Source organism: Emydura macquarii, unplaced genomic scaffold (genome assembly GCF_026122565.2).
Source record: "Emydura macquarii macquarii isolate MOO-44397 ecotype Brisbane River unplaced genomic scaffold, CSIRO-AGI_Emac_v2 contig_2938, whole genome shotgun sequence".
NCBI lineage: Eukaryota > Metazoa > Chordata > Testudines > Chelidae > Emydura > Emydura macquarii.
In genome coordinates, this window is record NW_027133075.1 from 565,734 (window position 1) to 583,497 (window position 17,764).

Sequence of the window (17,764 nt, forward strand, 5' to 3'; positions counted from 1 at the left end):
TAGCAGGTACCTTCGCCAGGTCATAGCTGACCCTAATTAGGGGGTGGGAATTCCCTAATTAGGGTCCCTATAAGGCCAGCCACTCAATAAGGCACCGCCACAGGAGCCAGCAAACAGAGCTGAAAACAGGGGCGTTTGCAAGGGGAGTTTGGGGAGGGGGTCTGTGGTGTTCTGGTATTGTTGGGGTGCTCGTTGGGGGTTGTTTTGGTAGGGTTTTCGTTTTAGTGTCTCTCACTGACAGGAAGTAGGGGAAAGGCTATGACAGATTCAGAGGTGGTAGTGGTAGTCACTCAGGCAGTGGAAGAGACAATGGAGATGACTGGCTGTGGAAGCTGCAGAATGTACATGATCCTGGAGGTGGTACCTCAGAAGAGCTTCGTTTGTATGAAGTGCCTCCTCAGAGAGCTGGTGGAAGAGAAGATTCGAGGGTTAAAGATGCAGGTGGAAACTCTGGTTCAGTTTAGAAGGGGGTTTGAGCAGATGATAGAGCAAAGGAATGAGGAGGCTGAAGGGAAAAACCCAGACCTGCAGACGGAAGCAGAACCAACGAACTTTGAGGGGAGAATTCTGAGTGAGGACAGTGGAAGCATGTGACTGCAAGAACCTGGCAGAGGATAAGATGGGCTAGAGAAGGAAAAATAGAGCTCAGGTTTGCGGAGCTGGAAAATGAAGAAGGGGCACAGCAGGTGGTTGCTGAAGGTCAAGGGCAAGGAAGAAGAGAAGAGCAGCTTTTCCTATACAAAGAGAAAAGGAACCAATGGAGATACCACCAAAGAAGAGCCCCAGGAGGATACTGGAACGGTTGCAGAGGATTGCAAAGGAGAATCGTAGATGAGATGACTTTCAGCCAGAAAGAACAGGGGACAGGCTGGAGAATCGCACTGTTACCAGGAAAAGGCAAGTCTACGTAACTGGGGATTCCCTGCTGAGAAGAACAGACAGGCCGATAACCAGAGCTGATCCAGAGAACAGAAGGGTGTGCTGTCTGCCGGGTGCTGTGATACGGGAAGAGGACCTGGGGCAGAAGAGGATCCTAATGGGAGCAGGAAAGAATCCAATGATTGTCCTTCATGTGGGTACAAATGACATAGCTAGATTCTCGCTGGACCGTATCGAAGGAGACTATGCCACATTGGGGAAGACTCTTAAGGAAATTGAGGCTCAGGTGATCTTCAGTGGGATTCTGCCTGTACCTAGAGGAGGACAACAAAGGCCTGACAAGATTGTGATGATCAACAGATGGCTCAGGCAGTGGTGCTGTAAAGAGGGCTTAGGGATGTCTGGTCACCAGGAGGCATTCATGGGCAGAGGACTGTTCTCTTGGGATGGACTTCACCTGAGTACGTAGGGAAATGCACTTCTAGGATGGAGGCTGGCACGACTGCTTAAGGGAGCTTTAAACTAGGGAGTTGGGGGAGATGGCTGGGAGATGCCCAGGTAATCTCCAGGCCTGATTTTAGCATTGAGAGGGAAGGAAATGGAGTAAGAAAGGACACAGCAGTGCGGAGCAGAATAGACATTAAAAGGAAGGGTCGTGTAGATACCTGTCTAATAGGCAATATTGGCAGTAGAAAGACTGGGTCAAATCAGGTAAGGAACGTGTGCGAAGCCAAACAGCAAAAATTAACATGTTTGTATCCCAATGTGGGGACCCTGGGCAACAAAATGGAGGAACTAAAGCTACTGGTAGAGGAAGTGAAACCAGATATTTTAGGGATAATAGAAGCATGTTGGAATACTTGTCACGACTGGTGTACAAGTATTGAAGGGTATGTGCTGTTTAGGAAAGACAGATATAAAGGCAACAGTGGTGGAGTAGCATTGTATATGAATGATGAGATAGTCTGTAAAGAAATTAGAAGTAATGGAATTGATAAGACAGAGTCTGTCTGGGTAAAAATCACACAGGGGAAGAAAACTACTAGAGTTTCCTCTGGGATAGTGCTTGGGGTGTGCTACAGACCACCAGGATCTGATTTGGATGTGGATAGAGACCTCTTTAAGGCTTTTAATGAAGTAAATACTACTGGGAACTGTGTGATTATGGGAGACTTTAACTTCCCATATATAGACTGGAGGACAAGTGCTAATAGTAATAATAGGGCCCAGATTTTCCTGGCTGTGATAGTTAACAGATTCCTTCACCAAGTAGTCTGAATATCTAAATAGATACTTTGCCTCCATTTTTAATGAGGCTAATGATGACTTGGGGATAGTGGTGTGGTAGCTAATGGGAAAGAGGATATGGAGGTAGAAATTTCCACATCCAAGTTAGAGGCCAAAATTAAACATCTTAATGGGACTAAATCGAGGGGAGCGGGGGGCTGGATAATCTCCATCCAAGAATATTAAAAGAACTAGCACATGAAATTGCAAGCCCATTAGGAAGGATTTTTAATGAATCTGTAAACTCAGGGGTTGTACCGTATGACTGGAAAATTGCTAACATAGTTCCTATTTTTAAGAAAAGGAAAAAATGTGATCCGGTTAACAACAGGCCTCTTAGTTTGACCTCAGTACCATGCAAGGTCTTGGAGAAAAATTTGAAAAAGAAAGTAGTTAAGGACATCAAGTTTAACGGTAATAGGGAAAACAAACAAGATGGGTTAACAAAAGATAGATTGTGCCAGACCAACCTGATCTCCTTTTAGAGAAGATAACAGATTTTTTTAGACAAAGGGACTGCAGTGAATCTAATTTACCTAGATTTCACTAAGGCATTTGATACGGCTCCACATTGGGAATTATTAGTTAAGTTGGAAAAGCTGGGGATTAATATGAAAATTGAAAGGTGGATAAAGAACCAGTTAAAGGGGAGACTACAACGGGTCATACTGAAAGGTGAACTGTCAGGCTGGAGGGAGGTTACTAGTGGACTTCCTCAGGGATCGGTCTTGGGACCAATGTTCTTTAACCTTTTTATTACTGACCTTGGCACAAAAAGTGGGAATGTGCTAATAAAGTTTGCGAATGACACAAAGTTGGGAGCTATTGCCAATACAGAGAAGAATTGGTTTATCTTACAGGAAGATCTGGATGATCTTGTAAACTCGAGTAACAGAAACAGAATTATATTTAATAGTGGAGAGTGCACGGTCATGCACTTAGGGAGTAATAACAAGAATTTCTGCTATAAGTTGGAGACACAGCAGTTGGAAGGAGAAGGACCTGGGCGTATCGGTTGATCACAGGATGACTATGAGCCGCCAATATGATGTGGCCATGACAAAAGCTAATGTGGTCCTTAGATGCATCAGAAGATGTAATTCCAGTAGAGACAGGGAGATGTCAGTACCATTACACAAGACACTGGTGAGACCTCATCTGGAATAGCATGTGCAGTTCTGGTCCCCCATGTTTAAGAAAGCTGAATTCAAACTGGAACAGGTGCTGATAAGGGCGACTAGGATGATCCGCAGAATAGAAATCCTGCCTCATAAGAGGAGACTCAAAGATCTTGGCTGGTTTAGCCTAACCAAAAGAAGGCTGAGGGGAGATATGATTGCTCTCTATAAACACATCAGAGGGGTAAATACCAGGGCGGGAGATTGAGCACAGGGCTCATCAGCCGGGAGTAGCAGCAGATGCTCAGATTCTATGACAACGAGCAGCAGCACAGAAATGCTGATAGATAAATGAGCACGTCTAACACTTGGCTCTTCTTTTCTCTCTGGGCTTTTATCAGTGCAGGTCCTCAATAGCAAGTCTGTAAGACTCGGTGCCTTGAGAATCTGAACCTCTCTTATCAGTGACTCGTTTCTTCACTCTCAGGGGAGGCTCTTAGGCTGAAATTCTCCAGGGTCTATTTTCTGCTCTTCCCACTGCTCACGGAGCGCAGGGAATTGTTCCCGAGTCCTGGCCAACCAGACAGTCCAGAGAGACTGTACAGAGGAATGAAAAAGGTCCCTGTCCAGCGTTGCAAGTGTCAGACGTGAGATTCATACACTGATTCTCAGGTCACAGTAAGGAGATTTCCTCTCTCTGATTCATGGGATTCTGGTGAGTTGCCTCTTTCTGCAATAATGTTAGTGCTCAGGGCTCGGGAAGGTTCAAGTTAAGAACAATCTGGGCAGGAATTCTCATTCACGGAGACTTGAACTGTTTAGTGTTGTCAGAAACATCACGGGATTTACCTGGTAAAAATGGAACTAAATAATTGTTGTAAATAGTTTAGACAAATATTTGTTTTTAAGATCATTTCCTTGTCTCTTATTGTGTCCTTCCATCTGTTTCAGTATTGTTAGAAATAACCAAACAGGTTGTTCCAGGGGTGAATTGGGGCAACAGAACCCCCTTATTGCCTGCTCGTTCCACCTCAATGCTGCAGTATGTAAATGTAAACATTTTCAGCAACTCCCTATGCACCCTTATTTGCTTATATTGACAACTATAAAATGAATATTAACAACAACATAATGAATATAATTATACCCATCCCTGTTTCTTGTTTACAGGCTTACCATACAGAGGTCAGGCATGGCCACTTGTCCAGCTTTAACTCTTTAATCTCCTACAAGTATCTTCCTTTTTTTGGTCTCTGTTGTTCTTCCTCTGTTTTGCTCAAGTTTTCCAATTCAGCAACTTTACTACCAGGCTAACACGTGTAGTCGGAGCCTCTGCAGTGGGTATGTGTGATAGCCGAGTTTTCACAACACAAATTAATCACACAGGGTTTTACAGACTGGCCAGATTCTGCTCTCACATTCTGTCTTCAGTGGCTCACTCCAGATTGACACTGGCATCACAGAGAATAAAATCAGGACCCCTGTGTTTTGAAATCCCCATCTTTCATGCCTGTGATTTTCACAGCAGGGAGCCGAAAGTTCCACATTAAAGGTGAAATCTTGGTCCCTTTCATATCAGTGGCAAAACTCCCGTCAGGTCCAGGTTTTCACCCGAAATCCACAATAAAGGAACTTAAATAAAAGGCCTGATTTTCACTGGCCATGAGCCTCCAGTGACTTCAACTGGGGTTGTCTTGCGGCTGCTAAGGATGGGTGAGCTCATCTAGACCAGAGAAGAACAGACAGAAGAATACCTGAAATCTTAAACTCACATCTTAGAGGTTCAAAATAATTAGGGTGACAATTTTTTGGGGGGGGTGTCTGCTCTCTATGTCCTCCTGCATCTCTGGTTCTATAGAAAATGAGAAGCACCAAAATACAGTAAAAATAAAAGCACGTTTCAGGTTTAGAGGACAACAGGCAGTGCTGGAAATCTCACTGGGGGAGATCCAGGCACACGCTGTGTGTATATGTGGGGCGGGACATGAAGTATCCAGGTCTCAGTGGTGCAGAGTCCTGAAACAGGGCGAAATAGGGAATGGACATCCTGCCTAACTCATACACCTAAGAGGTGTAACTAGGCCTCCTGCAATCTCTCATGGCAGAGAGGTGTCTCAGACTGTAATGTAATGTGTGCACACTGTAGTAGATTGTCTCTGACACCTTCCTCCATCCAGCCCATCCCTCCTCCTCTGACCAATCCCAAAACATCCTCCTGGCAACTTCAGTAATTGCCAACATGGAAAAGCATCAGGAAGTTGTGTCTGGGTTTCTAACTGGCGGGAATACGCTAAAGTTTTGTGTCATTTTGAGGAAGAGTTACTCGCGCGGGCTCCTTTTAGTCTCCACGTCCTCTCTGCCCTCCCCTCGGGTCTGTCCCTCTCCTCTTCCGCACACATGCTGAGATGCTGTTGGGGTTCCCTTCACCCCTGGACAGGCTGTGTAGGTTACTCCTTCTACATCCCCCTTTTCCCCGGTGCAGCCAGACACACAGTTTAACCCACGCTGTGTAGATATTTGTGCGAGCTGTCACTGTGTGGTGTGTCTGGCATCCGGTGTTTGTCCTGTGTGAGTGGGATCACTGTCTGACAGCGCTGGGGGTTCTGGGAGTGCAGAGGGGGGTGCACATGGACAGGCGGGTGGCACTGAGGGTTGTGGGGGCAGAGAGTGCTGGGTACACTGGCAGGAAGGCAGCACTGCTGAAATTCAATATTTGTTCCCTATGTGGGTGCTTGTAGGCTGTTATGAAGTCACCCCTTAACTATCTCTGTGTTTCAAAATCCAACTTTAATTGTGAACACCGGAACAGGACACATTTTCCACCAGCAGTTCCGCCAGTGCCAAAGAAAGAGGTAAAATAACTTATCTCCCTCTACTCTATCATGTTTATCATCCCAGGATAAAATTAGCTCTTTTTGGCCAGAGGGTCACACAGGGACCTCGTGTTTAGCTAATTACCCTTTCACCCCCCCACATCTTTTTCAGAGTCACTGCTTCCCACGATAGAGTCCCCCATTGTGTAAGCATCGCCTACCTTCTTTGTTCTGTTTGCCTCGACCCAGATTACCAACCAATCCAGATCGCTCTGAATCAGTGACTTCTCCTCTTCATTATTTACAATCTCCCAATTTTTGATGCATCTGCAAACGTTATCAGTATTTAAGCATGTGATGGGTAAGCAGATGGGTTGCTGACGGGTGTCTCTGCTTTCCATTGTCAGTTAACAAGGCAGAATAACAAAACCACTGTACTTGTTATGTCTCAGAGAAAGCTGGACCCCTTCAGGATAGTGTCTCACCAAAAGAAATAAGGGAAGTTAGAGAACACAAAGTCCCAGTCTGGCATGATAGTGTCTGTTTCCATGGGGAAAACATGGCTCCTTTCCAGCAGAGGAATTGTATCGAGGTTCAGACCTATGGTCTGTCCAGTCCAGCGTCCTCTCTCTGACAACAATAAACCCAGGGCCTGCCAAAGAAGGTGTTGGGGGGATAACCTAAACTTCACAAGGCTGTCACCATAACGCCTAACAGCTACAGATCAGCTTGTGCCATGAATCAGGCTTTCAAATACGTTTATTTAGCTGTAACTATTGTAATGGAAGATTCTTACTATCCATGAGAGTGTCCTATACCTTTCCAATTCTTGCTTAGCTCCTGGCCGCAATTTCATCTTGTGGCAATGAGTTTCTGTCTAATTATGCACTGAGGGAAGAAAGCATTCTTTTTTTAATCAGTTTTGAAGTTGCCATGTTTCATTTTAATTGAATGCCCTCATGACCTTGTGTTATGAGACAGGGAGAACACATCTTTGCTATACTCTCTGCCAGTCTGTAATTTGCAGAATTTTCTTAAATCCCCTCTTATTTCTCTCCCTTATAAGGTAACAGTGCCCATCTTTTCATCCTTATTGACATCGAACATCGTCTTCCACCCTGCTGCTCGTCCTAAAAAATTTGATGCCTTCTGCAAATATTGGCACCGCACTGCTCACCCCTTGTCTAGATGGTTACAAACTATAAAATATTTTCCGTGCTACTTTTTATCAAGTGTGTAACCCTCCTCCCTCTGCTTCTCTCCCTTCACAGGCAGCCTGAATATTACTGAGCCTGATCAGTGCTTCAACCATCTCATGGCGACTTTCAACCTCACCCCCTCCGATTCGTCAACATTCATCCTAAACGGCATCCCTGGGCTGGAAGCTGCCCACATCTCAATTTCCATCCCTTTCTCTACGTTCTACATCATCAGCCTGTTGGGAAATTTCATGGTTCTGTTTGTTGTCAGCAAAGAGCAGACCCTGCACAAGCCCATGTTCCTGCTGCTCTGCATGCTGGCGCTCACAGACATCGGCATGTCGACCTGCGTTGTGCCGAAGGCACTGTGCATATTTTGGTTCAGTTCCAAAGACATCACTGTGGATGGCTGCCTCACCCAGATGTTCTTCCTTCACGCAGTTGCTGCTATGCAATCAGCCGTCCTCGTGACAATGGCCTTCGATCGCTACATTGCCATATGTGACCCTCTGAGATACACCACCATCCTCACCAACACACGAATCGCTAAACTAGGGCTAATGGGTTTGATACGAGCTGTTCTCTTGGTTCTGCCAGTGCCCCTACTACTGTGGAGACTGCCATTCTGTGCCAACCGCGTTATCCTCCACACGTACTGTGAGCACCTCGCTGTGGTGAAGATCTCGTGTGGGGACACCAGAATCAACCGGACGTATGGCCTGGTGATGGCATTAGTGATCATCGGGTTAGACCTGACACTCATTGGCCTGTCTTATGGGCTGATCATCAGGGCCGTCCTCAGGATCTCCTCCAAGAAATCCCACGGGAAAGCCCTCAACACCTGCACAGCCCACATCTGTGTGATGCTGATGTCTTATACTCCCTACCTCTTCACTGCCCTGACACACAGGTTCGGTCAGGGCATCGCTGCCCACGTTCACATCCTCTTGGCCAACGTGCATGTCCTTGTCCCTCCCATGCTCAACCCCATCATTTATGGCGTGAAAACCAAAGAGCTTCGTGACAAAGTGGGAAAATACACCTGTAGAATGTGATCGCTTGGGGCCACTGACTTTAAACATGAGTCACAAGAGGGGGAAAGCTTTTCTCCTTGTTACTCAAGTGTGCTCTGTTCCAATTTGGCTGAGCTCAGCCCTGTGGCTGTTCACAATTTGAGAAGTTTCTCACACCTAATGTCTTATCACTCCATCACCAAGCACTGCTCTCTCAGACCATCACCTGATCTCTTTCAGTGTCACTCTTCTCCCCCACCCCCTCACACCCTTTCGCTCGGCCTTTCCATGACATCCACACCACCAGCAGTGGTGACTTCTGATATGCTCTCAGCCCTGTTTTCCATCAGTTTGGTTGTTGATTCCCACTATTCCTCACTCTCCTCCGTCTTTGACTCTTTTGTCCCTCTCTGCCATCCACCAGGCCCCAGCAATCCTTTGCAGTGCTGAGTCTCCCCAAATCGGTCTCTCTGAGTTCTTAACTAGCAGACACTTGAATTTTCCCCTCTGGTTAATCCCCCCGAAGGAATGAAAGCTGTCCTCAATTATCAGTTTATTTTGGGACACACATTGCACACAGACTGGGGTCAAAATAAACAAAAAGTTTATTTAATCGAATATCACAGGTGCAAAGATGAAATAGTGAGGAAAAGCAAACATAGATGAGTTACACAGGAAATAAACAAAGATGCAACCTAAGGCTCAGTTCCCTTTTCTGTTACCTGTTGTCTGTGAAGAATTTCCCACGTGCCCCCTGTCTTCAAGGAGATTCAGTGTTTCCCAGACAGCACCCTGCTTAGATGTTGCAGAGTGGCACAGTCTGTGACATTTGGGCAGCACCTAGACCAGTAAATGGGTCTGTCATCACCTGCCTTATAATCTTGGGTACCTTAACACTGTGCTGTTATGGCACATTGCCCTAACACCATAACCAGTCCACAAGCATCATGGTGTCACTCTGGCTTCCAGCAGCCAACTTACTCCTTACAGGGTGATGCCTACAGCCTCTGCAAATCCGTCTCCCCGAGTTCTCATCAAAGGGAAGTCCAGAAGGATCAGGAAATCTTCTGGGGTTTTCTCCATTTGCTCCCATGCTGGTGGAGGACATTATTTGAAGGACATTACTGCCCGAGAAGGAGCGGGATTTTGAAGAAATCTGGCTGCAGGGGCAGGTCCTGAATTCAGGAGAGTTGGGAAAGTCCGCAAGGGGCACTCTGTAATGGCCAGGCTGCCGTCATTCATCATTCTAGTGTGAAACATCTGCCAAGCCTCCGGCGGGGCACAGGTACCAGGATTCTGGTTCTGATTTTGAATTTAACTGCCCATTCATAGCTTTGTGGATAATGTGGAGCAACTTCTGCTGGGGTTTGAAGCACAGTTTGGATTAAATAAAAAAGCTGCTTATCTCATGGAAGCTTTCCTTTGTTATTTGATGTAGAGACCAATGTGTTCATAACAAAAGCTTTGTTTCAATAAGTAGTTTGGGCAACTCTGGGGCTAGTTTTCAAGGGACTTTGAGCCATGGATGCAGTAGAAATCTGGGAACCATGTGTAGGGCAGAGCTAAGGAGAGAGCAGCAGCCCGAGTGGAGCTGGAGGCAGAGCAGCAGCAGCCAGAACCAGAAGGGCCAGAGAAGCAGCCCAGAAGGCAGAGCTGGGATGGAGGCAGAGGAGCAGAGACGACCGATTAGGGGGTCCCAGTGCCCACAGGAAAGGGCTCCTTATTTCCTTTAATTTTCCCCTTTTTTTCCTTATTTTTCTTACAGCTTCTGTTTCACAAGTTGTATCAGGTTTGAACTTAATGTAGTGATCAGCAGGTCAGGGACGTGGCCAGTGATGAGAAAGGGACCCCCAGCCCCTGTCCTAAGTGAGCATGACAAGGTTGGGGGGTCGAGCCCCTCAGGGATCCTGGGCCCAGCCTTGTTGGTGTTACAGGGACCCCGCCACACAGGAGAGTGGGAGGGGAGCCTGTGAGGTCTGGCAGGCCTCTGGGTACAGGGAGTGGGAGCGGGGACTCAGATCCTGTCGCTAGCCAGCTCCCCAAGGGGTGGTGTGTGAGCCAGGAAAGTTCCCCACAATAGCAGGGAGAGGACCTGGGGTCCCTCGCCAACAGCTCCCCTGCACGTCACAGCCTAAGCCTTGGCTACTAGGCGGCACTCCCCTGCCAACGGACCCCGAGCGTGGCCTGTCACAAGGTAGATTTTTCCTATGTGAACAAATTTTACAGACGTCTCGACAGAATAATTGCACAGCTTTCCAATTGCTTTCATCGCTTACAGGGATCTGCTGATCTACTCACCATCATTCAGCCAAATACGCTGAACGCTGCACTGCAAGTGCCGAGGAGCTGTATGGAGCTGAAAACTGAACAATCATTCCAACAGACATTTCTTGTGCTTCTCCTGGGCAGTTGCTTTCATTCAGATCTGTTTAGAGCAGCGGTTCCCAAACTGTGAGAGGCGTGGGAGAGTGTAAAGAAAGGTGCAATCTCTGTGGGTTTCTATTTTTAAGAGCTCCAGGTGTCAGCCCCGGGTGGCTGGGGCTCATGCAGAAGGGCTCTGCACACCCGGGCGGAGGGGATAAAGGAGAGAACCGGATTCCCCCGCCACCAGGGGGAAACAGTGGGAGTACCCAGCCACATGGGGCACTGGAGGGCTAGTCCCATGCAGGGCTTTCTTAGAAACTGTGGCATTTCCATTTCTGATTCATGCTCAGAAAGTAGGGCAATCGGATAGTTATCTTAGGTGCTGTACATGAAGCCTGGGAAACAAGCAGGAGGAATTGGAAGTCCTGGCACAGACAAGAAACTATGATGTGATTGGAATAACTGAGACTTGGTGGGAGTTGATCGTGGCAGACATCACCAGATTCTGAGACCTCTTGTACTACACCTGATGGACTGGCTAGATACCATGGCACTCACCCAACCCGCAGATCTGCCACATCTCGTGTGCTCACCTTGTGCTCCAGGAGTTGAAGGCTGCCTTCCCTCTACATCCCTTCTGTATCCCTACTGGCCCCTAGCCTTTCTGAGGTCTTACAACAGGTGGCACCCACCTCGCACAGGGCCCCTGGCCAATGGTTCTCTTCGCGGATCATTGGTATCTCAGACCTCCGAAAGGGACACACACGCTGTCACCCTTCTGGGGTACATGAACTCCAGTTCTTTTCACGGTCCTGCTATGGGGCTGTAGCACTAAGGCTTCCTTCTTGGAGGCACTGCTTTCATCGACAACCCAACAGGGGCCCATCTCAGTTCTCTCAGTTAGTCTCTCCTTTCAGAAGCCTTCCCTGACCTCAGTCTGCAACCAGAGCAGCAGGGCCCATCAGGGTACCCTCACCTGGTCTGGATAGTTTCTGGGCTCAATCCCCTAGGCTCAGCATGCCCGCACTGCTGTGTCCATGGTCCTGCCACTCTTTTCTACCCAGTCAGGCATCCGGTCTTCAGCAGCCTTCCTTGCCCTCAGTTCTGTCTGCAGTGAGCTATCTCCAGTGCTGCTGATCTTTTAGCCAGCCAGGCATCAGGTCCTCCCTCTTCGAGTTCCAGGCAGCAACTGAAGGAAGGATCTGCCTCTGCTGCTTGCTTTTATATGAGTGCGGCCCTTCTGGCCCCTGACTGGCTGCTCCTCTGCAGCCATTCTATGCTGCCTGGAGGACTTCTTTTCTGATCCATCTTGGGGCACGGTGAAGTGGGGCCTGCAGACTTAATCCACCCCATCACAAATACCATGAATCTGCAACATCCTTAAGTTCTCCAGCTAACTTTCAGTTAAAGAGGCTGACGATAGTGAAGAACCTGCTGTTGTTCTGACTGCTAAAGAGAAGTTCAAAGTTGACTCATTCTGCACCACAGATAACTCACTTCTCCTCCATCTCAACAGGAGATTTCAGGAATATCCAGAAATAAAACAAACGTTTCTCATTTTTAACAGGTGACCTTGACATTACTGCTGTTAGAGTCTCCCAGAAGTTTAACTGAATTCTAGTCCACTGATCTCTGTGAAGAGATGTTTGTATAATAGGTACAGAGGTTCTCACTTGTAAAGCAACTTGCCTCCAAATCGTTATCGCAAGCTCTGCCTACATCACTGCAAATGCTGAAAATAATGAACATGCATAATTTGGAAACAGTCTTTCCAACTGTTGTTACTGCCCCGTGCATTAACCTAGCACTCCCAGTCTCACACTGCCATGGTGAATGGTCTTTTTCACATTTAAAAAGGACAAAAAGTGCTTTAGGTGCTACAATGGTTCAAGAAAGACTTAGTCTTACTGTTATCCATTCAGTCACAGCTGGCACACTCTGTAGACGTCTCCATTTTAATTGAAACATTTGCTGCAGAAAAGTCACGCCGAAAAATGTGAAGACATTTTCATCATTCTAGATAAAAACCAAACCACTGCACATGGCTACTGCTCTGTTTATTTATTTTATGTATGTTTATGTGTATTCTATTTGCCACAGGGCTACTATTGCTGGTACTTTAGTGGCACCAATGGCCATCGGCAATTTAAACTTGTAAATAAATCTTGTACAACTGTGTGCTGTGTTAAGGACAACTTCTGTGCGATCTCTTGTCTTTTACAATAGTTCCACATTGGGGACCACAAATATGTTTGCCACCAGGCACGCAAAAGGTTAATCCAGCCCTTCAGCCAAAAATCTTAATCTTAATCTTGACAAATCTTAATCTTGACAAATCTTAATCTTGACAAATTTTGACAAATCTTGACAAAAATTGTCTGAGAAAAAAGCATGAGGCAGTGCATGGAACTCAGAACACACTTACAGAGTAAAATTAAACTGCTTGAAAGAAAAAATGACCTTGCAGAGAAGGTAGAAAAGAGAAAGAAAGTCAAGAAAGAAGAATTAACATAAGGCTTAGGGCTCTCCTTTAAGGTGGAGACAAAGATGAACCCATTCCATTTCTAAAGCATGCCTTCTGTACCTTCCTAAAGATGTGAGATGACTCAGAAACGCTTATTGGTAGAGCTCAGAGCATTATATTCCCCCACCCCATACAAAGAGACGTGAGAGTAGCATTACACCACTTTGAGCAAAGTAGGCAGATTTTGAGAAGAGCCAGAGAACACGACAGTGAGTTTAGGAAGGCACAAAGTGCAGAGCTTTCAAGGTTTTGCAACTACAACTTCAAAGAGAAAGGCGCTGAATGAAATCACTGCCTACCTTAAGGGACCTTGGAAAAGAGATAGAAGTGGTTTCCTGGTTAGGCTCGTCTTCATTCGTTGACGCCTGCAATACGGCATACGGGAGAAGAGTGAAGGGGTTAAAACCCTCAGGATACTAAATCTAGGGCAGGGTCGCCCTGAACCCCAGGAGGAGTCACATGGAGGCCATGAGCCAAAATATAAAGCAGCAAGAAATTAAACATAAAGGAGAAAAGCCAAGAAAGAGAATCGCTAAGACAACGATACCCAGGGTGAGTCCAAAGGAGCAGATGGATAATACGTTTTCAGCTACCTCCACCATGGAAAAAAATATCAAAGCGTGTGTCTCCTTTAATGTCCACTTCCAAATGCTATTGGAGGATGGTGGGGTAAATAGTCAAATCAGATCATAGGCTTTTAATATTTAGAGAGCTCAATACAACTTTAAAAGAACTCTGAAGCCCATAGAAAGGTCATTACAGATTGGAATTAAAGTGTAAGCAGGAAGGGAAAGATACAACTTGCCTGTGTTAATAACTAAAAGAGAGCAAAGTAGGGACGGGCCATAATTGTGACTTAAGTGAGGATATGAAGAAGTATCACTGCTATTCTAAATGCAACTTCAGTATCATCACAGAGAAATAATAATAGTATTTATGGAAAAGCCATTCTACACTTCCAAACAGAGATGCCAGCAACAATATCCCAGCTCAGAACTATTGTCACCCTTGTCAGTCTCTGCCAGAAGTCTCTCTTGATCAATAGTTCCATCTGGCAGGGGAGAACAAACAGTGGAGAATAGAATTTGACAGAATCTCACCATGTGCATTCCCTGACGGCCATTAAAGGTGTGACTTCCTACCTAAGCTTTTCCCACATTCAGTGCATTTCTGGGGTTACTCTCCCATGTAAATTCTCTGCCATCGAGAGCAGGAGATGATGACAGGGACTGTGAGGAGTAGCTGTGGATCCCGTGTTGGGAGGGAAAGCAACGCTGGCTCTGTTTGTTGTTTGTCTCTAGGAGGGTCGTGCAGCTGGGACTGTGCAGCCCCTGAGTAGAACTGCTATTCCTGGCATGCCCGACCAGCAGCACGGATGTTTACGGGAGAGGCGGAGCAGATGTGGCATGTCAGAAAGAGCGGTCTGTCATCGGTGTGCAACTACAGCATTGAACATCCTGACAGAGCTCTGCAGTCAGTAGGGTGAGTGCCAGGCTAAACTTAAATGTCCCTCTCCCGTTTTATTTATTTTGCTGAATTTGATTTGTAGCAAACACATTTGAGTTGGATGAAGTGTCCTCAGAAGTGAATAGTTTTGTTCAACATCTTCAATAATGATCTGGAGGATGGGGTGGATTGTACCCTCAGGAAGTTTGCAGGTGACACTAAGCTGGGGGGAGTGGTAGATATGAGGGAGGGTAGGAGTAGGATACAGAGTGACCCAGAAAAATGGGAGGATTGGGTCAAAAGAAATCTTTTGAGTTCAACAAGGACAGGTGCAGAGTCATGCTCTTAGGATGGAAGAATGCCATGCACAGCTACAGACTGGGGACCGACGGGCTAGGTAGCAGTTCTGCAGAAAAGAACCTGGGGGTTACAGTGGAGAAAAAACTGGATATGAGTCAACAATGTGCCCTTATTGACAACAAGGCTAATAGCATATGGGGCTTCATTAGTAGGAGCATTGCCAGAAGATCGAGAGAAGTGATTTTTCCCCTCAGTTGGGCACTGGTGAGGCCAGATTTGGAATACTGAGTCCAGTTTGGCATCTCCCAGTACAGGAAGGATGTGGACAAACTGGAGATAGTCCAGCCGAGGGGAACAAATGTGATTAGGGGGCTGGAGCACATCACTTATGCGAAGAGGCTGAGAGAACTAGGGTTGTTGAGTCTGTAGAGGAGAAGACTGAGGGGGGAGGCTCAAAGTCCCTTAAATCTAGCCTCAAAGTAGCCCAAGCTAGTTATTGAAAGAAAGATTTTGTTATTAAGACATTGGTCTCTAAATCAAATAACAAAAGAAAGCTTTCATGGGAGATGCAGCTTCTATTAATGGACAATCAAATTCAAAATCAGAACCTCACTCCTGGTACTTGTGCCCCGCCAGATGGTTGACAGATGTTTCAAGCTAAAAACAGCGAATGACGGAAGCCTGGCCTCTCCAGAGCAATGCTTGTGGATTTCCCCAACTCTCCTGAATTCAGGATCAGCCCCTCCAGCCAGATTTCTTTAAAGTCCCACTCCTTCCCGGGCAGTAACGTCCTTCAAATAATGTTCTTCACCAGCATGGGAGCAAATGTGTGGAAACGGAGAGAAAAACTCTCTGATAGGTTCGGTTTGGGATACGGGGGGTTAAGCGAGACAGTGATGATTCTGGGGGTTTGCTTAATCAATTAACCCTTTATTTTACAATAAACAATCCTATCCTTATAATAAAACAGTTCTATTTCTATAATAAACAGTTTCACAGCAAGCAATTACAGAGCAAACAGTGATAGCAAAGGGCAGGAGAACTCCGTGCACGAAAGGACAAAATGTGCCACCCAAGACTTTAGCATTTTGTGATCTCTCCTGGATCAATGCATGGCTGCCAGCATGTGACACTAGGGTGCCCGGTTTTGGAGTTCCCCAAAGAAGTTACAAGACAAACACAACAGAAAACAGTTAATCCATACTCACAAACATTATATACAGGTATACTATGCTGGCCAAATTCAGTTGCCGTTTGCTTTAGATATTGCAGACGGGAGAGAGCCACTGTGAGTGATCAGTTCACAGTGAAGCGGACTGGGGAAGATGCGTCAGCCCGCCGAGCCGACACGACCAAGAGATACACGGGGTGCCGGGTAGATTCAATTCCTCTCTGCCTTCTGCTACCTGGGTTTGAACTTTTATAGTTTCCCATGGTCAGCAGAGGCTAAGCCCCATTGGTTGCTATTTGCTGCATGACCTTCTAAGGTCATGGCTCGGAGTTTAGCCAACCAGGTGCTCCTGATTTCCCGGGCAGGTATGAACCAGCCAACCAGGTGATTACAATTATCCTGGGCAGTTGCTGACCACGCACCAGCAGGTGGGGTCACTTCATTTCCTTATAAGGAGACAGGTACATGCGGCTCGTGCTGCTGAGTCAACCCTCCCTAGGCTGCCTCTTTATCCACGTGGGGGGGGCAGTGCATGTGGTGCTGCAGACGCCACTATGCAATTCAGTCTCCACACAAATGGAGAAAACCCCAGAAGGTTTCCTGTCCCTACTGGGACTTTATTTTTATAAGAACTCGGGGAGACGGATTTGCAGAGGCTGTTGGCATCACCCTGCAAGGAGTAAGTCAGTTGTTGGAAGCCAGGGTGAGACCATGGTGTGTGTGGGCTGGTTACTGGTGCAGGGCCATGAGCCATAACAGCACAGTGTTAAGGTCACCAAGGTTACAAACCAGGTGGTGACAGATCCCTTTATTGGTCTAGATGCTGCCCAAAATGTCACAGACTGTGCCACTCTGCAACATCTAAGCAGGGTGCTATCTGGGAAACACTGAATCCCCTTGAAGGCAGGGGGCACGTGGGAAACTCTTCACAGACAACAGGTCACTTGCATTAGAAATGGGATCTTGACTAGTATAGATGTGGAAAGCCCGAGGTTGAGTCTTTGTTTATTTTCTGTGTAACTCATCTATGTTTGCTTTTCCTCACTATTTCATCTTTGGATCTGTAATTTTTCTATTAAATAAACTTTTTTTTTTTTTTTACCCCAGTCTGTGTGCAACGTGTGTCCCAAAAAGAACTGATAATTGAGTGCAGATTTCATGCCTTCAGGGGGAACTAATCAGAGGGGTAAACGCCAAGTGTCTCCTAGTTACATTTCAGAGAGACCGATTTGGGGAGACTCAGGACTGGAAGCGATTATTGGGGCCTGGTGGATGGCAGAGCTGAGGACCTTGTGATGGCAGAGAGGGGCAAAAGAGTCAAAGATGGAGGAGAACGAGGAATGGTGATGGAAAATGAGGCTGCGAGCATATGAGAAGCCACCATCGCTGGTGGTGTAGATATGATGGATAGGCTGAGTGACAGGGTGTGTGAGGGTGGGGGGGAAGAGTGATGCTGAAGAGATCAGGTGATGGTCAGAGAGAGCAGTGCTTGGTGAAGGAATGAGAAGACATTAGGAGTGAGAAAGTTTTCAAACTGTGAACTGCCACAAGGCTGAGCTCAGCCAAATTGGGACAGAGCACCCTTGATTAATGAGGACACATCCGTTCCCCCTCCTGTTAAGCAGGTTTGAAGTCAGTGGCCCCAGATGA

The 17,764-nt window shown here is 46.6% G+C and overlaps 1 protein-coding gene across 1 annotated transcript; it reads left to right on the top strand.

Moving 5' to 3' along the window:
- The first annotated feature begins 7,412 nt into the window (after positions 1-7,412).
- Positions 7,413-8,351, top strand: LOC137167561 (olfactory receptor 52P1-like). The gene has a single exon (XM_067569777.1). It carries the CDS (start codon positions 7,413-7,415, stop codon positions 8,349-8,351), a length of 939 nt encoding a protein of 312 aa, XP_067425878.1.
- Positions 8,352-17,764: the final 9,413 nt, after the last annotated feature.